The sequence below is a fragment of the Drosophila montana genome, unplaced genomic scaffold (genome assembly GCF_035044405.1).
Source record: "Drosophila montana isolate Dmon_TW-CO22-7 unplaced genomic scaffold, ASM3504440v1 contig_2438_1, whole genome shotgun sequence".
In the NCBI taxonomy this organism is placed as follows: domain Eukaryota; kingdom Metazoa; phylum Arthropoda; class Insecta; order Diptera; family Drosophilidae; genus Drosophila; species Drosophila montana.
In genome coordinates, this window is record NW_026997315.1 from 674,333 (window position 1) to 697,709 (window position 23,377).

The 23,377-nt window shown below is 36.8% G+C and overlaps 1 protein-coding gene and 2 non-coding genes across 4 annotated transcripts; 1 reads left to right on the forward strand and 2 right to left on the reverse strand.

Moving 5' to 3' along the window:
• Positions 1-1,328: 1,328 nt before the first annotated feature.
• LOC135428260 (Na(+)/H(+) exchange regulatory cofactor NHE-RF1) lies at positions 1,329-17,396 on the reverse strand. Of its 2 annotated transcripts, none has more exons than XM_064682117.1 (2): positions 17,227-17,396; positions 1,329-2,356 (listed from the first exon to the last, which is right to left on the reverse strand). In XM_064682117.1, exon 2 carries the CDS (start codon positions 2,352-2,354, stop codon positions 1,332-1,334), a length of 1,023 nt encoding a protein of 340 aa, XP_064538187.1. In that variant the 5' UTR covers positions 2,355-2,356; positions 17,227-17,396; the 3' UTR covers positions 1,329-1,331. The 2 variants fall into 2 exon arrangements, with proteins under 2 accessions (XP_064538187.1, XP_064538186.1); XM_064682116.1 differs by having other exon boundaries at positions 16,806-17,392.
• A 3,252-nt stretch (positions 17,397-20,648) lies between these two features.
• Positions 20,649-20,720, reverse strand: TRNAA-UGC (transfer RNA alanine (anticodon UGC)). Its single transcript has one exon. It is a non-coding gene; the product is annotated as a tRNA-Ala (tRNA).
• Positions 20,721-21,128: 408 nt separating this feature from the next.
• Positions 21,129-21,200, forward strand: TRNAA-UGC (transfer RNA alanine (anticodon UGC)). Its single transcript has one exon. It is a non-coding gene; the product is annotated as a tRNA-Ala (tRNA).
• The last annotated feature ends 2,177 nt before the right edge of the window (positions 21,201-23,377 follow it).

Consider the following 23,377-nt stretch of genomic DNA (forward strand, 5'->3'; position numbering starts at 1 on the left):
AGTCTTTTAGAAGCTCCTTGGATCCTGTAAAGACAGACCCCAATAGCGCATTGAGAGCTATTCGCTTCCTCTATTTCAACCTTACCTGCGATTACTTAACTACAGCATTTGAGTCATATTACCTGTTTATAACTAGTAATATCCATGCTTCCCCCGTGGCACAATAAACAAGGCCGTTTGTCTGGGGTTATAGAGACCTTTAAAGTCGTGTGACTGGTAAAACAGATCGAGCATCAGGTTAGTCGATTCACTTCTAGACTTTCAGCGCAGTTTTGATAAAATATTAAAGTTCGGAGCTTGAGTTTAAATTTGGGATAACACTGAGCTAGCATAATGTAATTTGTACTAATTTTTTAAAAATCCAAGTAGTATACTTAATTGAAGCATATATCATAAATGTTTTCCTGTTTTAACTGTGGTTTGGCAAATTCCTCTATTAGTTATAGATTGGATAGATATACTAGATACACTTATTATACTCAAGCATAAAAATATGTATATATGCTCTGAAAGTGTATTCGAATTTCAGCGGAAATATTTTTATTTTTTAAATTAATAACTAATTTTATTTCAATTGATGAAACAGAAAACACATGTCACAGCAAAAGCGAGGTCTTTTGTTTTCTATTGTTTTGCTTTATTTACGGTAAAAAGCATATAAGTAAACTAAATACATTCATATATACCATGTACATATATATGTTATATATATATATATATATATATAGGTATGGTAAAAATTTAACGAAAGATTTCAGTGAACTAGCCGCAAATGCAAAGCAAAAAACTTAGTATATAGTATAATTATCAAAAAACAAAAATGTGCACAAAAATATTTGAATTTTCAACACATTTTCTTTTCTTATGAAATGTTTTCGTGGGGTTTCTCTTTTCTTTTTTTGAACTAGGCACAATTTCAAACTGTTTTTTAGGGCTTCAATACGTTTCGATACGCTACGTTCTGGGTTCAAGTTTTGTCTAGTTGCAGGGAAAGTGGGAAAGGGCGGGTGTGTGGGCTTTAGCTTAGGCTAGAATAATTAATTTAAAACTTGCTTAATTCATAAGTGACTTTTGCGTACTAATTAATTAGGTAGTTTATTAAGTATTATAAAGTATTTATGCCTGCCGTAGCTAAAGAAAACATATCGCAAAAACTCAGTGTTTGGACAAAATATTATATGTTTATATAATATAGATCTGCCAGCCATTATATAATAGTTTATCGTTTCTTTTCGTGTCAAATAATAACAAGTACGTTTTTTTTAGAATGTTGTGCATGATATGCGGGATGGGGGTGGGTGTGGGGTGGGGGTTCTGTACGGAGTGGGATCTCAGAGTTTTTGTATAATTTCAAATTTCTTTTTTAGATCAACGCTCTCGTTCTTCGGATCGTATTTCTTCTTTGAGGCCAGTTTGGCGCGCATTTCGGCCACGGTTAGCGGCAAATTCAAGCTGCCCGCTCGATTCATGCCCCCATTGGGCGCTGGCACTGTGGGCGTGGCACTGCCATTGCCAAGAACGTTGCTGTTGCCGTTGGCGGCGCTGCTGTTGGTGCTGTTGCTGCTGCTATAGACGCTGCCATTGTTATTCATGCTGGCCACTGCGGCCGATGGCGGCGGCGGTGTGCTCATCATTTTGCTGCTGCTGTTGTTGTTTATGTTATTGTTGTTGTTGTTGGTGCTGCTGTTAACATTATTGTTGTTGTTGTTGCTGCTGCTGCTGTTGCTGTTGCTGCTCGGCGATTTGTTGCCATTTTGAGCTGAGATTGGCGCTGCTAGAGGCCCTGTCGCTGGCGCCATGGGCATGCCCCTGTCGACCACATCCATGTCGCTGGCATTCATTGTGCTGCCACTTTGAATGCTGCTCGCATTCGAGATGCGCTTTGTGCTGGTCACACTGATGCTGCTGATGTTGGCACTGGCGCCGGGTATCTCCTGCTTGGTGCCCTCATAGCTGGGCGGACTGCTGCTGCAGCCGTTGCCATTGGTAACGGGCGATGATGTCGATGATGGCGACTTTGGCGGCATCTCAATAGCCTTGCCGTCCACATCGATCAGCAGCAAACGCACCTCGTTGGCAATGGCCTTGATGCGGGCCACCACCTGTTTGTGTGTCTCGCTGCCAATGGAAACACCGTTGACCTCCAGTATGCGATCGCCCTCCTTCAAGCCGGCTGCCTCCGCTGGCGAGTTGGCGTCCACCTTGCCAATGAACTGACCCGGCTTCACCTTTTCCGAGTGCAGATTGAAGCCATAGCCATCGAAATCGGGTCGCTTGACTATGTGGCATGTTTTGGTCACGCCCGGCGGCAGCGTGGGCGGCGTAGGCGTCTTGGGCGTGGTAGATGTGGACATGGCTGCAAGTAAAGAAGAATTACACTGTAAATTGAATTGGCACACAAATTCTTTGCGAAGATTGGGCAATATAGCAAAAAGAGAAGCGAAATAGAGTCGAGAAAACCCAAAAACTCTTTAAAGGTTAGTCTTAAAGGTAGTCGTGAAATAGGGAAAACTACACGAAAAGGATCAAGCCAAGAAATGGAAGGCTTGCTTAAAAGTTATATACACTTTGTTGCATTTTCCTGTTTAGACTATTTTGTAAAAAAGTTTCAAGGAAGTTTTAATTCCTCTTTTTTCATATCTCAAATCTAATTTGTACAATCGGGTGTATATCTTTTGAAGTGTGTCTGGATTCCAGCCAGCTCCACTGTGATGTAGATATGTCCTTATTGAAATTGGTTTTTTATACCCTGCACCAATTGAAAACGGCTGAAAAGATTATAATGTATTTGTGGAAATGTATGTAACACGCGGAAGGAAGCATCTCCGACTCCATAAAGTATATATATTCTTGATCAGCATCAATAGCCGAGTCGATCTCTATGAGAGATAGAGACTTGAGCGTAGGTCCTCCTAGCGTTTGGGCAGTTTACAAGCAATCCATAAGAATCTATATCGAAACATAATCTTTTGAGCAAATCTCTTTGGTTTTAATGGCTAGGGTCACCAAACCTGACATGTAGCTTCTAGAATAGTATATGAAGTTCAAGTATCTTTTTTGTAGCTACCGCAGGGTATCCCTTAGTGGGGCACTCCCGACTAGAGCACCTTTTATTTGTTTTCAGCTGGTTTCGGTCTTTTTCACTGTTCATTTGCTGATAATTTGGAAGATTTTTGTAATGAGCATTTTGTATTTTTGCGTGTTAACGAGCGCACCAATCAACTTCAGTTTTGCTCTAATTGAAATGGCGCAAAGATCTTTGGCGTCTTCCTGAAAGTCGTGCATGTGATAAGAAAGTCGAAAAATTCCCATACACAATTTGATGGATCAACAAAAGTGCAGCGGGTAAAGTGGCTGAGTGTATTTTCTTGATGACATGGGCTGCGTATTGATATCAGAAAATTGATAAGCGTAGCCTTTCATTCTTGGATTGCTATCAGCATTTGGCTTATCGCCTGCCCTTTGCCTGACGGCAGCATGACAACACTTTGACCCACATTCCCAGCACATTGTGGGAACGTGTTTTAAGCCAGCTTTATTTTCAATTGGCCAATACCCGCGTTAATGTCAAAACCCAAGTTTTATTTATCTGCCAAATACTGTTCATTTATGTTTATTAAATATTTGTATGGCCGTGCTTAAAGGCAGCCCAAATAGAAATTCCACTGGCATGTGCTCATGGGTCAGAATACCTGAATGTGTTGACTCTTATCGTGGGCGTTGCGTCAGGCGACGTGATTTTTTTTGTTTTTGGCATTTTCAGGCGTCTGACATAAGTACAGCTAATGCCATGAATTGCGACAATGCAACTAAATAGCTTGTACAACAACTATTTGATGGATTATAAAGCTTATGTACGCATTTTCCACTTGCCAAAAGTACAGGTAACAATTTATAAAGTTCTGTTGAAGCTCCCAGGCTTGGAAGCAATAAAATAACATGACATGGTTCTGCTTGCGAGAGCAGATGTGAGAGCCAAGTTTCGCAATAGAAAATCTTTTGCTGACTTAGTTTCGCACAAACGTTTTACAGATTTTTCGACACTTGCGGGTGGAATTTCCCAAAACACGTTTTATAAATATATTACCAATATATTTTAACCACTTTTTTCTAAATATTTATATATTAACATATATAAATTATTATATTATCTTAACATATAAACAATTGTAAGAAATGTAATTATGTTTAAACTTTTTTTTTCAAATTAAAATAAATTTGTGTTAGTCATATGTGTGAACATAAATGTGCTTCCTTTGCTTTCCACCTATCAATTAACTATTTGCAATTATTTTACGAGTATTATTTTATTTTTATTTATTTATTTCTTTTCGTTGCTTGTGACGTTTTTTTCGAATTGTCAGTTCCACTTCCTAAAACAACAAAGTACTAAAAACCTACAAACATGTATGTATGTACCAAAGCGCCCAAATGTGCTATGCACAATTGCTATTATTATTATTTTTTTGATGTTGTATTTTGCGTTGCTTGTTTTCAGATATATTTTCGCCTTTTGCGCCTCATTGTTTACTTTGATTCATTAAAAATCGCTTACGATAGAAACTAGAGGGCTTTAAATTGTTATTGTCTGATCTGGCAGTCAAGGTCGTCTATTGAGCGCATCTTAAAAGTTGAACAGCGGAGTTTTGTTTAATAAATTAAGCGCGCAGCGCGGGGGAAGAGGAGGGGCTTCATTCAACAGAACCGATTAATTCGCAGGGCTTCAATTACGAGTCATACCTGCCCGGCCATAAATCTTACAGACAGCTGCTTCCCAGAGATGATTCAGCGGACAAAATAAATGATTATGTATAAATATGTTTATAAATAATTTCGACTCGAACATGCGCAAATAAATGTAAAGGAAGTGCCGCACAAAAAATACCTGCGTCTCATTTGAAATGCTCGAGAATTGTTTTCTTATTTCACGGCATGACATTTACGCGTACCTGTGCACAAGCTAAGTTCAGGGTCATTGGAATTTTAAAAGGCTTTGAAGTATTGCGGTTATTAATATGGAAAGCCACAATTCAATTGCTTTAGCTAATAAACTCTCAGGGTTACATTTGTGCATGTGCATACAAAAAGATGTTAAAACTTGGCCATATCTGTTATACAGCTATTAAAAATTTCAGTTTTACTAGCAATGCCTTGTTGCCGCATTTCATTAGACAAGTAGAAAAACAATAATAATATTTAAACAGCTGTTAATCCATTAAAAATGCGTAATCGAATTGAGTCAATTGGTGATACAATTATTTATTTATATTAATAAAAATGGGATAAAAACCCTTAGTTTTTGATTTCATTGTTGCCAAACTTCAATAGTTCTCTAAAATATATAAATAGATCATAGATTTGTAGAGGTTGAAAGAAGTAGATTTACTTTATATTTATTTCAAGGACTTTTAAGATTCTACAAAATTATTTGTTTAGTATTGAGTAATTTGAGTCTTTAGCCATCGTTGCCAAATCAGTCTTCTTATAATTTCTATACTGACAACAAACTAAATAAATTATTGCAAATAATTATGGATAATTATGGATAAATTATAAAAAATAAAATAGTATTAACAATATGTAAGATGTTGACAGGAAAATCAGTTTAAAAACAAATGCCAAAAATTGCACTAAAATGGGCAGATAATAGTTTCATTGTTAGATAGACAAAAGGCTATTTATTATGAATGTTATATTCAAATAATTTATTAATTTATGAGCAGAACTCAACTTTTTTTTCGGACAGAGCTCAACTTTTTGAGGTTTACATTCATGCTGTGTGCCCCCGCGTCTGCCAAACATCTCCCGCCCGTGGGCCCCACTCGATTGAGGAGCTGTGTGCAAACTTTAATTGAATTCGCAATCAAGCATGAAGTACACACACACACACACACACACGCACACACATGACACTCACACACATTAGTTTTATCAGTGACAATGGAGAAATATGCCCCGGTTTGGGCCCCCCCTGAAAGCAGTGCAGAGACCCGCATGAACGGCTACGCGACAGCAGCCTCCATTGTGCTTGTTGTTGTTTGTTTATTTAAGCGGTTTCTCATCATTAAAACAAATTAGCCGTTAGGCAGCAGCACAGGTAGCACAGTCTGCCTGTCTGTCTGTCAGTCCGGCCCGGCCCGATGTCCGATTCTATATCCGTCTCCGTTTCTCAGCATTTTGCGCACATGACAAACGCGCTAAAAAATTACTTTGCTGCCGTTAAAAACTATTGTTATTTATATTTATGCACTGTTCTCAGCGTGCAATAAGAATATATTCAATATCGGCTAAAGTGCGACTTCAAAAATGTTAAAAAATAAACAAATAAGAGTGCTCTAATCGGGATAAAATTGAAGATACCCTATCTGTATATACTATTCTAGAAGCTATAGACGGAGAGGCAGAGGGACATGGTTAGATCGACTAGGCTATTGATGCCGACCAAGAATATATATTCTTAATTTTTTACCATTTTCAAGGGCTTCAGGGTATTTGATTTTATGATCTGTTGTCGCAAAATTTGCTAGGTGGAATCAGAAGATCAAGATAAATTTACAAGGCGCATGGCGCTACCTATACAAATGTTCATTTTTTTCATTTTTGGGAATAATAAGGAGAGGTATTCAACAAGTGAAATATGTTTAATGTGCATATAGTATACAAGCATCAACATACCGATTTCGATAGAAATATCTCTTATAATCTGCGAGTTATGCTAAAATGAACATGCCTCAAAAGTGAGTTTTGTGTAAATTATACAAATGGGAGGAGATATGGAAATTAAATTGTAAATTATAAGCTCGTTCTGTGGCTGCTATTAAAATTATTATGTTATTTATTTATTCTTTTATTCCTTAGGTTTTGTCGTTTCCGCATCAACATGACTATATCGAGTCACTCCGTCGACCTGAACATGAATAAATATACTTCCAGAGGTCGGAGATGCCTTCTCCTGCCTGTTAAATACATTTGCACAAAAAAGTCACACTGTCATCACTGCATTCTAGTCACAGTTTAAGAGTCACTAAATTTCAATTCAATCACCTGCTTAACTAAGGTGTAAACAGCGCATTAGGTAGTCGACAACTTTCAATTGCAATATTGTTACAGGTTTTTTCTTCTTCCAGCAGGAAAAGCCAAACGCGCAATTAAACGGAAATTTGTTTTACGCGAAATGCCCACGGCACATACACTTTGTACTTATTCCGCAGGTAAATCATATTTTAATTATTTTCGTTTGTTTTAGGAAAAATTTTGCAGCGCGAAATTTAATTAAGTTGCCAGTGTCTCGGACTGTTCCAAATCAAATATTAGCACGTTCTCGAAAGCAACATGCAAATTGAAGCTGATAAGCGTAAAAAACCCGAAAAGGAAATGCCGCATACCCCGCCAAGCACTCTGGAATTTCTTAGATAAGCGGGCTTTGCACAATTTCCAGAAACTATTCTCACATATGAGAAATAACTTAAATACATATTGTACTTGTATATGCTCTCGGCGATTTCAGTTGACATACTTCAAACTCGGAGAGGCTTTTTGTGTTGAGATTAGCTGAGCTGAGCTATTGTGAAATGCGAAGATGTGAGAAATTTGACAGACATTTGCTAACATGGGAATGAGTCATTCCGTGTACGCTTGGGGAAAATTATTGTAACCGGAGATAATCATAGTCATGAATGGATTTGCAAGGGGCCTGAGCAGAAGTCGGAAGATTCAGCTGAGATATCAATATTATTTTCTTTCTTCAGCTGGATTTTCTAATGTTATGTGTAATGTTAACAGCTGGTAAACGTACCAAGCGGATTAATTATAATACCCTTTCTTATCTTCATGGCAATTATGACAACCCCTTAATGATAATTGGCAACACTTCATCGTTGATTAGCCACCGTTTTCGCAGTAAAAAGAAAAAAGAATCTTTAAACTCGATTTCGTTTTCTCATGTTTATGTCACCCAAGTGCAATATACATTATTTTAGTTGTAAATATTGTGTAATCATCAAAGAATTGGCAACAACAAACAATGATTGACGTTTGAATCTGATGAATTATAACATATTCTGTCCAACTAAGTAATAAGTTGCGGCCAACTGAAGAATATGCGTTATCAATTGCAATAAATATAATAAAAAGCGAGAAAGTAAGGATATCTTCGATACGACGAAGATTTACTACCCTTGTGCACATTTTTGTTTTGCAGATATGTGAGAATAGAAGAAACAGAATATTTGCCATATCTACTGTTCGACCGATCTTTCTTAAGGTAGCTATATGATATAGGGGTCCGATGTTGATAAGATTTTGCACATATATAATGGGAGCACAGTGAAACTTATAAATGCCGAGTTTCGTCAAGATAACTTGATCAACATAAAAGTTGTTCACACGAGAACCTACTTTCTGACCGATCATTACTATGACAGCTATATGATATAGTATTCCCATCCGGCCGACATGTCGACACTTCGAGGACATTTCGATGTACTGGCTACAGCGGCAAGATGGACCTATGCAAAGTTTGAAGCTTTTAAACTGAAAGACTAGTTCGCATAGAAGCAGACAGACGAGCATGGCTATATCAACTTGGCTGTTAATATTGATCTAGAATATATATGGCTTATGACTTTGGAGATGTCTCCTTCTATGCGTTACATATTTCATGACAAAATTATAATACCCTCTACCCTCTATTCCTATTATAAGAAGCTTAATATATATATATATATATATATATTTGCATTGCTTGCTGTCTAGTTGATAATAAACTCTCCCACGCTGAACCTATTTTGTTGCTTGACGCTTGCAATTTTCAACAAGTTAAAGCTTTAAGAAGGGAACCAAAGTCTTGCCTAGAGACAATAGCTAAGTCTGCTGTTGCTAGAACCGAGAGGTTATTGAAGAAGCTTTACCGACAACCTGCTCAGGTTTTGTATTTACACGTAGTTGCTTGTTGCTCATTATTTATATAAGAATTAACAAGCATTGACCTCGAGCTGCCCAGCTTAATATAAGTGTATTTATATATTAGGCAACTGCATAGATTTAAGGTATTCGTGATTAATGTATATTTATTTATAGATCTTACGTTACTAATCTGCTTCCCATTAATAATATTGCTCAGAGAAACCCTAAACTACATTATGTATGAGCTACATTATTTATTTGTCTGCTGCAAAGTAGCCACATTTCCCCAACAAATCCTTTGCTAACCGACAACAGCAAAATAAAACTGAATGTTCAATAATCATTTTGAAAGCAAAATATGATTTCAGCCTTTCGAAATATTGCAATTAACTCAGCTGCACAGTCAAGAGAGCAAAATTCATTTATAGATAATATTATATAAGCCCTTCACATTTTTTTAAAATGATGCCTCACGAGCTATTTTAAGGCTTATGACAATAACTATTTACAAAAACAAATGAAAACAAAAACAAAGCAAAAGAATGTCGGTTATCAGACTTAAAAAACAAAAACAAAAACAAATAAAAACAACGTCCAAAAGGCCACGTAATAAATTAAACAAATGCTTACGATATTGCGCTGTATTCAAGTGCTTTGTCGAGATTTTCATATGTGAGCGCTATAAAAGTAATGCTCATAGGTGAAATCCAAGCGACCAGAACTTTCACTTGCACAAAGATGATATGTGAGTGAATAAAACACATTAATTGCAATGTTAAACTGACAAACTTCCAGTTGGAGATGGGTGTGTGTCACGAAACAAGTAGTACAAAAGTACAACAGCTGAGTCGGTGCATTTCTTACAGTCTTACAGTTCTTTTTCCCGTTAGTCAACACTAAGACGCAATATTCCACTTGCAAGTGCGGAAAATGGGTGGAAAACTTAATTTACTTTTTATTCGATCTGCCTTAAAACAAATAATTTGCTAAGATTTGTTACAATTCTTGTTGCAAAATTGACTACAAATGTGAGTGTTGAATTTTTAAACCCATTCTTACGAGCGGAAAATTAGTGTAAAATCAAAAACTCGCTTATATAAATAATATATGGGCAAACTGCTTTGCAGTAAGGCACTGAGAATGTGGCGTATTAAAACGTGAATGTTCGTGTCACGATGATAAACACGACAGCTCTACTTTTAACAGATAACTTTACCCTAGTAATTATTTATGTCTCCTTTGTATTTGTTATTCTTATCACAACAATTTAAAACACATTTTAATTTTGTTGGCGTTTGACTTAGGTTAACAAAAAAAAGTGAATTGTTTTTATTTATTGATTTTAGACAAGAATTCTGGTCTTTAATTTTCAGTGGTTGGGCTATAAACTATCTTATCGCTATGCTGATTTTCATTGAAGCACAAGCAACCAGCTGAGATTTGTGTTTTTCGAGTAACAACAATTTATTTTTTTTTTTTAACAATGACGTCAAGTAAAATGAATAGAGCTTTTAAGCTGAGCTGGCGTTTAGCACCTGGTTGGATTACTTTTCATATTTATTTATTTATTTATTTATTTATTTAGTGTTTTTTTTAGTTTGTGTGGAAAGTGCAATTACGCGCACGGGCACTCGCACTCACTCATGATTCACTTACAAAGATCTTCACACATTGCGCCCGGGGCGACCAAAAAAAAAAAGAAGAAAAACTCATTAGCAGCTCTCAAGATGCGCCCAATGAAGAGACCCAATCGAGGCTCTTTCGCATCTCAGAGATTGTCGCCATCATCTTGTTTCTGCCAGAGTGACTGGCGGTTGCTGTTGTCGCTGCGGGCACTGAGAATTGTTAGCAATGTTTTTTTTATTTTTTTTACTTTAGCCATGGGAAACTATGCAAAACTGGTTATGAATATGTTTAAATGCCCTGTGGCACAAGTTGGTATTCTGTTTAGTTGCTTGAGAACATCTGCCTAGGCGTTTAATAGAAAAAGAGTTTGTGAATGTTGGGTTCAGTCAGAATGAGAATTATATATCCATTCCACTGACAGAATGATGTTCACACTCAGTATGATATACCATATGCCCAGATGAAGCTCTCGTTTTGAATGAAAATGTGATTTCATATAATATAATATAACATATAATATAATATAATCGAGATATCTTTAATTGCCATCCAGGATATAAAAAAAAGGTCTTCTTAGAAGATGACCCATATACACTTACATAATGATGCCCATTCAGAATTATTTATGATGAGCATTAATTATTTACTTATTCTTTAATAGCTTTGCCTATCTCTGTCATTTAGGGAACTAAAATTCATGCTATAATGTCCAGCCTTTTTCCTGGATTTCTTTTTTGTAAAGGGCATTTCACAGTAGAACTAGCTTACATTTAATTACTTTGGAGCGCCCCTCGCCGATTGCACGTTTGATATTCAATGACAAACGCAAACAATGTGACTGTGACCCGTCTGCCCCACCAGCATCTGAGGCAGCCACCTGCAGCGCATCATTTGCAAGCGACTCGAGATAGACCCAAGATCATCTGCGGATCAGACAAACATAAAAAAAAAACCAAAAACCAAATAAAGCCGGATAACGTCATTAGCATTTAGCACGTTAATCCAACTGCGGCAATGACAAACAACGAGCGTAAATATTTTTGCTTTTTTTCCCCCCAGATACTTATTAATTAATGGTAAACAAAAATGGGGAGCGTACTGAAGCAAATAAATATAAGTTGAGCGAAAAAAATTAATATTTGATGCGTAATTAGTTATAATAAAAATATATTTCTCAAGTCAGCGAACTCAAGTGTGGGTCTTGCGGATGAGATCATTGGCAAAGCGCATTTGAAGCAAATCTGAGCGTAAATTAAACTTACAATCTCTAAATAAGAAACTATGTAAATATTCTTGAATTTTGATCACCATTTTATTGAGCCGTCTTTAAATGCTAAAAATAAACTTAACGTATGCGCAAAGTTGCATAAATTAAATCAAATTACTAGACAAGTAATGCAAATGAAGGCCAGATGTTTTTTGTGTTATTTTAAACTACAATTTTGGAAAGAATTCTGAATATCGCACTTATGTGCAGCATATTGGTAGGCCGATCTATCCTAAACTAAGGTATTGTGGAGTTCTATGCATATTATTGTTTTAAAATGATGATGATTCAAAAGATGGCGGAATAAATTTCCATCAATTTCCGGATTTTGCGCAGACGGCTGACATTTGAGCGAAGTGCGTAATTTTGCATATCGTTCTTGCAAAAAATGCAATATAGGAAGTTTGAGTATACTTATAAGAAAGTTTAAGTAAGTAAAGGTATAAGTATACATAAGTTTGTATAAGTATACGAGTATAGCTTGCATTCCAGATTCAACTAAAATTCAGATTAAAGATTTTAAAAACATTCTTCTTTTTTTTTTGGCGTAGAGGATGGTTTTTGTCACCCAATTAAATATACTTCAAATTCGTTTTTGGGGACTAAATCAATTAGGATTATGTTTTATTTTTAGATCATATTGAATTGGAATTGATGTACATATGCTTACATCTCTATATATAAAGTTTATCCTGATTGACCGACTGACTGACTGACTGACTAAATAGCTGACTGATTGAGGATCAACGCACAGGCTAAACCATAAGTGATAGGTACTGTAGTTACCTTATGTAATGGATGTGTATGCTAAACGGGAATTTCCACCCGAATATGCTTGCAATTTTCAGAGATCTTTGTTAAAATTTATTTCATACATTTTTCAGAAATTTCACCACTCTTGGATGGAAAATGCGGGTCAAAGGTTTAATGAACGCAATTTTACTTTGCGGCTTCAAGCTTCTCACCACAAGACTAACATGGGAGTAAATAGTTGTTTCCAACTTTTGGTTCTTTGTTCAATGGACTCAAAATGTATTTGTATTTTCTATATTAGATGGGAAGTTGAAAATAGTACGGACAGAACTATGTCTTCCACCTGCGGGAACTGGATGAAAATTGTTAATTGTTGTATAATTTAAGCTAATTTTGATCTTGTTGCAGATAAATTAAGGTAATTATGTATCTGCAATAAGTTTAAATTATGTAAGTTAAGAAAATCCTGAAATGTTTGAGACAGATGTATTCAGCACAAAAATCTGGCAATATTTAAAGATCATTAGATATTGTATGAGGTATTAAGAAACTTATTTAACAACTTAGTTATCTTGAACCAAAAATATTAGCAAATAAACTATCATAAGCATAAGCCCAAATACTTAGTTTAGCCAAAGGCTGAGGATTGGGCGTGTTCGATAGTTAATCAAGTCCAATAACAAGTTCACAAACTTGAGCAAATAATGAAAAATAAAAAATAAATAACCTCTCCAAAGAACCAACAATATATTTTGGCTACACAAGAACTAGACTAAGAAAATAACACCAATAGATACAAAGAAGTAGATAGACAAAAGTACAATAACAATTTATGTAAGTCGCGTTGTTGTGGTCAAAAACTTGGCGCAGACATTTAGTGCCAGGCGCGTATCTGTCGGATACATATGCCGCATGCCAAACTGACGAGATGGCGAGTGTGCAGATACTTTTAGCACATACTACAATAACAACTGGCAAAGCAGCACCAAAAACAACAAAAAAAGTAATAATACAAAAAAAAAGTAAAAGATCTCGTCTGCCTGCGCGCCCAGAGAGAGAGAGAGAGACGTCGCTTAGAAGCTGCGGCTGCTGTAGGCATGAGTATGAGATTCTCGTCGTATCTGTATCTGCAGCTTGGATGCCACAAACTGGCTGCCTGCCTGCCTGACAGCCCGCTGGTTTGGCTGGCTTCGGTTGGGTTTGGCCTGTTCTGAGAGGTTGGTTAACCAAATTCATTTTGAAGCTGCCTCAAAATATTTTTCGTGCATTCAGCTTGCCGAGGGATTCTTTTTATATATATATGTGTCTTTTTTTTTTGGTTGAGCTTGAGAAAATAAAAATTGATTCTAGAACCAGTTTTGGCTTGGAATTGTTGAGTTTTTTTGTTGCGCCCAAGAGTGTGTTGTGTGTGTGTGTTGCCTTTTGTACTTGTTTGGCTCTTTGGCTCTGCTCTTTTTAGGCGTTTCTCGTCTCCTCTTTGGCTGTCTTTAAAACGCAGCTTGTTGGGATCGCGTTTGGCTTTTGCTTCGTCTCTTATTATGTTTTTTTAGTGTCGTCCATAAAAAACATATATATTGTATTTATTTATTTTTTGTTCAGCGCTTTCGTTTTCGTTTGTTTTGGGGCGTTACAGCCGACGAAATGGTCCAGCCATTTAATTAAACAGATATTTGTATAATTTATGCATATTTCAGATGCACAACAAAATAACCAAAATTCGAAAGTTCCCCGCATCAAAAGGTGTTTATCATAGGCGAGACGTACAAATTTCTAAGCATCATTGATTTGTCGAGCTTAGCTTTAAGTTTATTTATATAATAGTTTCCCATACGGCTTTTTACTCAGAAGTAACGCCGTCTCAAGGTCTTGAGAATTTGAAAAATTAATTGCTAATAACCGTAAACATTCGTATAGATAAATTACGAGCTAAACCTTAGTGAGGAAAAAATACTTCTAGAAAGCTGCTAACAATGCAGCAGAGACACAAAAAAATTAACAAACTTTTGTGGAAATTGAATGCGGCTGTAATATTTATAGACCCGACATCAATTTAATGTGGGAGTTATGCCTAGGGCCGCATATTGTTTAGCGCTTTCATGCGATTGTTCAGATTTTCGCATGCCACTCAAAATGAATTACATGCAATGCAAAATTGTACAGAATAAATATGGGAATTTTATGGGTCTTGGCATCTACAGTTATAATTGTTAAAATTGGCAAATTTATATATACTTAAATCTTCGCACTTGACTGGAAGATCATTTGAAAACACTTGCGACTTGGATGAAAACTAATGAGTATTTAGACTATGAATCAAGGCAAGTTTTCTCAATGTTCAGTTAAAAATAAATATTCATATTCTATAGATACGTGTTCTATCGATAACTGTAGTCACTACAGTGTGTCTAGGCCTTACGAATTATAATATATATTTTGTATATACATATTCTTCTAACTATTTTCTTATATGCAAGACCCTTTTTTTTTTGGACCTCATGACTCGAAGTTCGACTTCTTCAATCGATGTAAATAGATAAACTTGAAGAAATTATTTTAATAATACAGCATTTCATTAAACATGTTTATAATAATATTATAAAAATGCTTGATTATACCACATAAAAGCATAAAGTTCTTCAAGTTCAAGATAGGGACAAATAATACCAGCTCTCGAAATATTTGGGCGCCGGCAGTGTTAAGGCCCATACCCGGAAACTAAGAACATTTAGATCAAGTACTTTGAACACTGATTAAAGTAAGGCTATCAGCCATGGCCATTAGCCAGGCTATTTGGTAAAGAAAAGAAGCGTGGATCGTGATAAGCAAACATTTGACTGGAACTACAAGAATGCTACAAATATGAAATATAATTGTACAAATAGATCAATCATAACAACGAGTATTTCACCATTTCGGGCATATCATATCATATCAATTTGAAGATCATTTTGATTGCGATCCAGATGCTGCTTTCCGGAACTTCAAGAATGGACTTAATATTTTGAGATCTTTCTTATTAGCACATGGCAAAGCTGACGCAGGAATGTGCCAAAAAGAAGCGTGTTAAATGCTAAAACTTGATCGCATATAGCCAAAGCCAAGATCATAAATTAAATTAGCATAGTTTTCGAGCGCAGCAGAACGCAGCCTGATAGCATTTACAAGCGAACAAAATGCGTGGAAAAAGAGTGAGAAGAGCTTGAAAACCAGATATACACGCGACAAAAATGCACACACTCAAGAAATCAGGTGAACCGAACCGGTGAATTAATAAAAAGCGTTGACGAAACCTGCTCTGAGGCATAGCTGAAATTCCAGCCAAGATCGCAGTGGTGTGTGGTGTGTGAAGGGGGTGGGGGGATCACAGGCACGCCTGCGCCATGAAAAAAAAACCCCAAGCAAGTTAAAAGCGAATAAAGTTAAAAAAAAAAAAGCTAAAAGCAGAAAATATATATAAAAAATCGCATGCATGTCGCATTTGAAAAATATACGCGCTGCAAATGGCCTTATGCAATGGGTGTGAGTTTGTACAGCAGGGGGGGAAGTGGGGGCTTATGGGCAGTGTTGGGCAGCGGCGTGTGCATGAACGTGCCAACACAACACTAGCAGCTAGCGGCGGCATAAGGAGCCGTCACAAAAATAAATCAAAACAATTACATATTATGCAAGTTGTTGCTGCCGTTTTCTATGGCCATTAAAAGCAGTTAACTGTTAACAGGCCAACACATTTTGCTTTGCTTAAAAATGTTTTGTTTATTACACATTTAGTTTATTTAGCGTGCGGCTTTTAAGGTTGATTGCTCACAAACTTTGAGCCGCATTGCGTGTGCCCATATTATGGCCAACAACAACAAAAAGCACATAATTAATATATATAAAAATTAATTTATGTTTTTGTTACTATTGAAAATTGCATTTTCATGGCGTTTTACTTAATTTATTGCATTTAGTTGCATATAATTAAGTTTTTTTGGCGCACAAAAATTACTAATTGCATATAATTTATTTATACGACATTTAGATGCTTTTTTAAGTCTCGTTTTTTGTAGGGCATCAATTTAAAATAATTTAAGATATATTTTTTAGAAATGTACTTATATTTTGCTTGCCAAACTGTGCCCAGGACGTAAAACTGTGCCAAGGCCGAGCGACATCGCCGCCACACAGTTTGACATGCATGCAGACATTACATAAACTTTTTCACTTCCATGCAGTTTTGCATGCAAATTGTGCGTTTGACAGCTCCTCAACTTACCGCTTTAATAAACAATCCGTTAATGTGTGTGTGTGTGTGTGTTACTGTTTGTGTGTTTGTTTTGTATTGGTCGCTTGATTTTTTGTTGGCAAAAGTATTAATGCCCTTGTTATTGCCGTTGTTTTTGTGCACTTATTTCTACTGCTCTTTAAATTATATTCAATTTTATTCAACTTTATTTTGTTTCTGTTTTCTTTACGTATTTCGCATGCACACACATACACACATGCAAATACACGTACGTATAAGCGAACTGATGTTTGGAGTCGAAATCAATCAACAACAAAGATAAGTGGGAAGTGCGCGAGAGACAAAAACGGAGAGACAGTCGGTGACGGCGAATTGCGAAGATAAAGTGTGAGGCGCATGCGCACGTAAAATAATTTGTAGCTGTTGCTGCTGTTGCTTGTACTGTTGTTGCCTTTTTGCTTCCACTTCTTCGAGTTCTTCTCGCGTGGCGCTATCGAAATTCTCGCGCTTCAACGTTTTAACCGTTTTCGCGGGCGAATTGTTACTGATTGTGACCGGGCCAGCGGCGCTACTTCAAGAGGGCCAGTCACTAAAAGCCACAGGTGAGCTCAAAGCTTGTTAGCGATGGGCATTTGCAAACAAAGTGTGAGCGCTGCGTGAGTGAATATCGTATAGTGTTTAACTGTGATGTGAAAAATGAGAAGCACGTGCTGATTAAACATAGCGAGAGACAAAGAGAGTTCTTAAGAGGAGCTTAAGCTTATTTACTAGAAACAGCTATAAATAAGAAAGATAATTTTGAAAAATTAATATTATTTGCATGAGCTACGCACAAATCACAGTAACGCTCACCTCTAGCTGAAAACTTGAAATGAGAGCCCAGCAAAGGAGCGAAAGTTAATGTGAGAGGGAGTGGGAGAGCGAGAACTGCAAACAGCTGTTTCTCCTGAGTAGATCTATACATACACATGCAGCATAATTTTAGGTGCGCCTATCAATGCCACATAAGGGAAAATAGTTACATACGTACGGTATTTAACATTTCGTTCCCAGACTACGCTCAGTTAATTTGATAACTCGTGCAATGGCTTTCACTCTCAAGCGTTAATGCCATTGTCTGTTGACAATTGAGACTCGCTTATCAGTAGTAGCCACCGTTGTTTCCAACCGACTGCATCTACTGCATGGCGTATCAATTTGTTTGAAGGATTTACCAAGGATGAATGCGTGTTGGGGAGTTGGCTGGATGCATATGCGGACAACTTTTTTTGACCAACCCGATGCGATTTCAGAAAACAAAGCTCATTCAAGTACATATTGATGTAGACGTAGACACAGGCGACAAATATGTATTATTCGATTTCTCAAAATGCTCGATGCTCAAGATCATGCGTTTTTTTTTTAATAAATATAAAATATAAAAAAAAAAGAATAGACCAGTTTTATTCATGGGCAAAATAAAAGTATTTTCTTTTGAGATCTCTTTTTTATCTAACTTTTTATACTTAATGTGATATACTTTTAGGTGCTTTAAAAATTATCCATTCAATGAAAGTTTCTCATTGCATTCGATTATTTTTGAAGTCTTATAAGTTTTTAAAACATTTATAATATTTAGTTTACTTCCAATTATATAACAAATGTCAAGTTATAAACCTTAAAAGTAACCATAATTTAAAGAAAAGATTGTTAATTTATTAAAATATAAATAAATGTAAGTTTACTAATTTATAACTTGGCGTTTATTATAAATTTATTATAACACATTTTTTATTATAAAAATGTTATAAAATTGTATACAATAAAATGTTTTGACAATACAAGATGCACCTCACTGATTGAATATTTACGAAAATGCACATTGCATTTTTTTGCTGCTTGCAACTAACTGCAATATTTTTCGAACTTGAACGTAGAGCGCCTCCTTGGTGGTCAGTCGCACACACACGAGCCTTTTGTTGGCAACTGTACTTTTGTCTGTTGACAGTTGACAGGTGGCATTTTGAGTGGTTGCTGACGTGTGCCATGGCCATGATTGATCGGGGTAGCTCGGCAGCTCATGGAATTTATTTAATTTCCGCATGGCCACTGAAGCAGCAGCCTGTGCAGCCCGCATACACCTACAACTAATATGCCCCAACAACAACAGCAACAAGACAACAACAAGAGAAGCCTCCCAAAGGCTGCAATTCGAAATTTAGTCATGCAGCACAGATAATGATCAAATAATACTCGAAAGTACTCGAAAGCTGACTGTACCCGGGCACAACGTTACGCGGACTCCTTGGGCTGCATCTCAGCGAGTGGCGCTCTTATCGTTTTAATTAGTTTTCGTAAAAGTTGGTGAACAAACAAAATAACCAAGGGCCGGGATGGGAGAAGGCAGCGGCAGCTGGGCAGCATATTTGCTTATGGCGTAATGAAATTTAAGCAAAAATTTGTTGTGCCGCACACATGTGAGCATGTGTGTGTGTGTGCAAATTAACTTATGAAATTGCTTATAATTAACAAACCAGCAAAGTTCCATTCAGAGTTTGCGCACAAATTGCATTTGCAATTGCATTTTAAGTTTACACTTAACATTTAATTAAGGTCGGGGAGAGATACATTTTGGGCATGCAACTGGGCACACCTGCCGCCCGGCTGGGACAGCAGCAAAAAATTCCCTAGCCTTTTTTCAGCCATTTTATTTGCATGCATATTTATAAGAAACAGCGCGAAATTAAATGCAGCTGCCCGCCCCCGAAGGGAAGGAAAGAGCGCGAGTTGCTAGAGATTAAGCAAAATACCTGAGCATATTCTTTTCAAATATATATGTATGTATATGCAGCAAACAAACGGGGCTGAGTTAAAGGCGGGCCAAAGCAGATAAAAGTTGTGCAACAGCTTAAGAAAATAAAACTTTTTTTTCAAATCCGCTGCCAGGCGCATTTCAAATGAACCAAATCAGCTAAGCTGATTAAATAAAATTAAATTCAGTTAACGCAAAATGCCAATTCTCTTACTCGATCCGCATTAACCAAAAAAAAAAATCGCTAATGAGCATTGCTCCAATGTTCAAGCATTTAACCAATGGCTGTCAGTCATAAGAGATCTAAATTTTGTTCTTCCCTGTTGGGTGTGTTGGAAAAGGGAACGTGAATGGAACCGAAATGAACTTTAATTTCAAAAACCGTGCAAAAATCGTTCAATCATTTAAGTAAAATGCCAGGCGCTCAGCGCCGCCAGTCAGCGGATCTGACGCATTCAATTCAATGGGCAGCAACAAAAACGTATAAAAACATAAGAGAGCGACGTCAACCCTCATACACATACACACACATACAAAGCACTCACGCGCGCACACATGCACGTGTTAACACACAATTTGTATTGCTTCGTTGGCTGCGGTTCTTTGCGTCGCTTCGTCTCGCTTTGACTTGCTGTTGGTGTGCGGTAGCTGCTCTCTTTCTGTCTCTCTTCGATACATGTCGTGCATTTTACAATTTTGTATTTTTTGAAACGATCATGCGGGCGTATAGTATTAACAACAACAATAGTGCAAACGGGGAGACGCTGCTGAAACGTTTGCTTGCTTTAAGTTGCTGCGCACCTGTTGGCCACATGGATCACTTTATCGATTTTACGAATGAAGAAGCAAAATGCGATCGATTGTGATCTCAAATCGGAATGTTTTGTACTCGAAACTCGATCGTGCACAGTTTCAAAAGAGCAATTCACAAGCAAAACAATAATGTAAGGCGAGCAAAGGCATGAATCGATGCGATCGCGCTTCAAGTCAGTACAGCGCACAGCAACAACTGAGAGTCGACTGAAAAAGCATTTTGAATGGTTGTGTATTTTAAAAAAGGGAAAAAGTACAAAAAATGTACTTGGAGATGCCGGGGATTGAACCCGGGGCCTCTCACATGCAAAGCGAGCGCTCTACCACTGAGCTACATCCCCATGTTGAAGTGACTCAGCCAAATGTCAGCAAGTATGCCGTGACATCACACCAAGCAGTGCACTGCAAGGCAACAGTTGTACATTGTAATTGTGATTTGGTTATTGTGAATATATTTATTACAATGCTTACAATTTGTTTGCATAAAAGTAGAAGTGCACAAAGGCAAATAATAAGGTTTAAATGTTAAAATCAGAGCGAGAATTAGGGAATAGTTACCAATTTATTTAGCAGTATTATAACAAGTTTTGCAAAACCGAGTATATTTATACATGAGTGTTCATTGAATATATATATATTTTATTTCATGTAAATTTTGAAACCCTGCCAACAGTTTAATTTATTGCGCATGTTCACTAATGAAAACAACAGTTAGCTCAAAGTATAGTTTGTGCTGGCAAGTGTTCAACGGGGATGTAGCTCAGTGGTAGAGCGCTCGCTTTGCATGTGAGAGGCCCCGGGTTCAATCCCCGGCATCTCCAGTTACCTTTTTGCATATTTATTACTATTATACTTTTATTTTTGTATTTATCTCAGTTAGGCAGTCAGTCTGTCAAGGCTTTTATATGCTGGCTAAAGTTCAAGTTTGCTGCTAAGGCAACTTCTCTATGTGACCTCAGTGTTGCTGGCTTTGGGCAGGCTGACTTGATTTATGCGCAACGAGGCGGCAATAATGAATTATTTATGCCGATTTACGGCTGCCAGGCAGGTCTGCATGTCAATTGGCAAAAACACTGGCGTTGCCAGACGGGCGTGCCAACCGTATGGGCGTGTGGGCGGGGTGCGGGGCGTAGCGCACAGCTGAGCGAACTGACTTCGGGCGGCGACTTTGACTTCTGGCTGCCATTTTAGCCACAATGCAGTCAAGTGGTTAAAATGTGTGCGCTCTTGTTCTTGTTGTTGCACAGGATATACATATACATAGAGTGAAACGAGTGGGGCGGTTAGTGTGGGCGGGGCCGATCCTTTTTGCTTGTGACTTTTGAAAGGCAAGGAAATTGCCTGTTCTCACTTTCGCAACATTTGCTTAGTTGAAATTAAAATTAAATTTTGCATGAGCCAGCCCCTACAGCTGCCCTCCTTCACCCCCAAGACATGTTGCACCTAGATACACACACACATATGTGGCATACTCAAACATTGGTTTGGCTAAGACAGGCAATTGATTTTGTTGTGGCTCTCCCTCTGGCCGGGCTAAATACATAGCAATCAAGGCTGGCATTCTGTCTTGAGCTCTTTAATTGGCAAGCAGCAGCAGTAGCCGCATCGGATTTCATTTGATTTCACATATTGTCCATCAATTAGTCGTAGCTCAGAAAAATCTGGACATGCCACAGCAGCTGACACACATTACATAAATATAATTATGCCAAAATTTCAAATAAATATGCATGCAAATTTTCGAGCATATTGAAATTAATTACCACAACGACGTCTGTTTCTGTCACTGAATGTCTGTCTGTCTCTCTTTCTCTGGGTGTGTGAGCTTAGAGTGTAATAAATATTATATAACAATTGGCTGACACACACGCACACACACACACACTTGTTTTCTATCTGTCTGCTTCGTAGCGCCCGAAGGCATAATTTAAATAAAAGAAAATACAAATCGAAATTGTCACATAGAATTTATGTAATTGCATAGACACCACAAGGTTCCATAAGTAGACACACACGCATGCACACAGACACACACACACACACACACACACACACACACACACACACACATACACACACACACAGACACACAGTCAGGCACACAGAAAATTGTTTATGGTCCTGCCTTTTGGGCCACTAAATAATTGAGGCTGGAAACTAAACAAATGACATAACCTCAATTTTGTGACGGGCGTGTCAAGCCCGAAAGTGTCCAAAAAACAAATGGTATGAAAATGGATTTCAGGCCCATGCCTGGTTGGACTCATAACACCACATTGTCCTCAAATTGATTGATATCTTAAGTACGATGCTGTAATAAAGTTATCTATCGATATGCTGAAACCGAGCTGTTTATTGAGTTTATTCAAATTTAATTCAATCATAACGAAAAGACATTTGGGTTAAGGATTTCTTGTTCTGTCCTGAAACAAAAACAAAATCACGTTTGATTCGTTTTACAACAAAATTTAAAATATTGTCAGCAATCAGAAAAGTTTCAAGTTAATTGAATAAAATGTTAATTACTGTAATCTATAGAAAACGTTCGTATTTGATTGCAAAAATTAGCTTGAACTGAATTGCTTGAATTTTATTAAAATAATGTTTGCATTTGTTTCGGTGTTATCTGGTTTAAAATGTTTATTTTTTTAAATATTTAATATAAATATTTTTAATTTCAGTATTTATTATTCCTTTATTTTTTTTTTGACAAATTGAAATTTAATATTTTCCTTTCAATATTGCCAATTTTTATTTTAAACAAACGTGCTTAAAATATATTTCTTTAATATCTGTGTCTTTTTCTCAAATGATGTTTGAAATTATTTAAATTTTATTTGTTTTTATATTTTATATAAATATTTTTCATTTTAAAATTTCTAATGCAGATATTTTTATTTTAAATATTTCTTGTTCAGGCATTTCAATTTTTTGCTAAATATTTTAAATTTTTTGAATTCCATAAAGTTATTTCTTTAAAATAATTATAATTAAAACT

What these genes read in the sequence shown, in the direction of transcription:
- LOC135428260 (XM_064682117.1), bottom strand. Translation starts at nt 2,354, where the DNA reads ATGTCCACATCTACCACGCCCAAGACGCCTACGCCGCCCACGCTGCCG.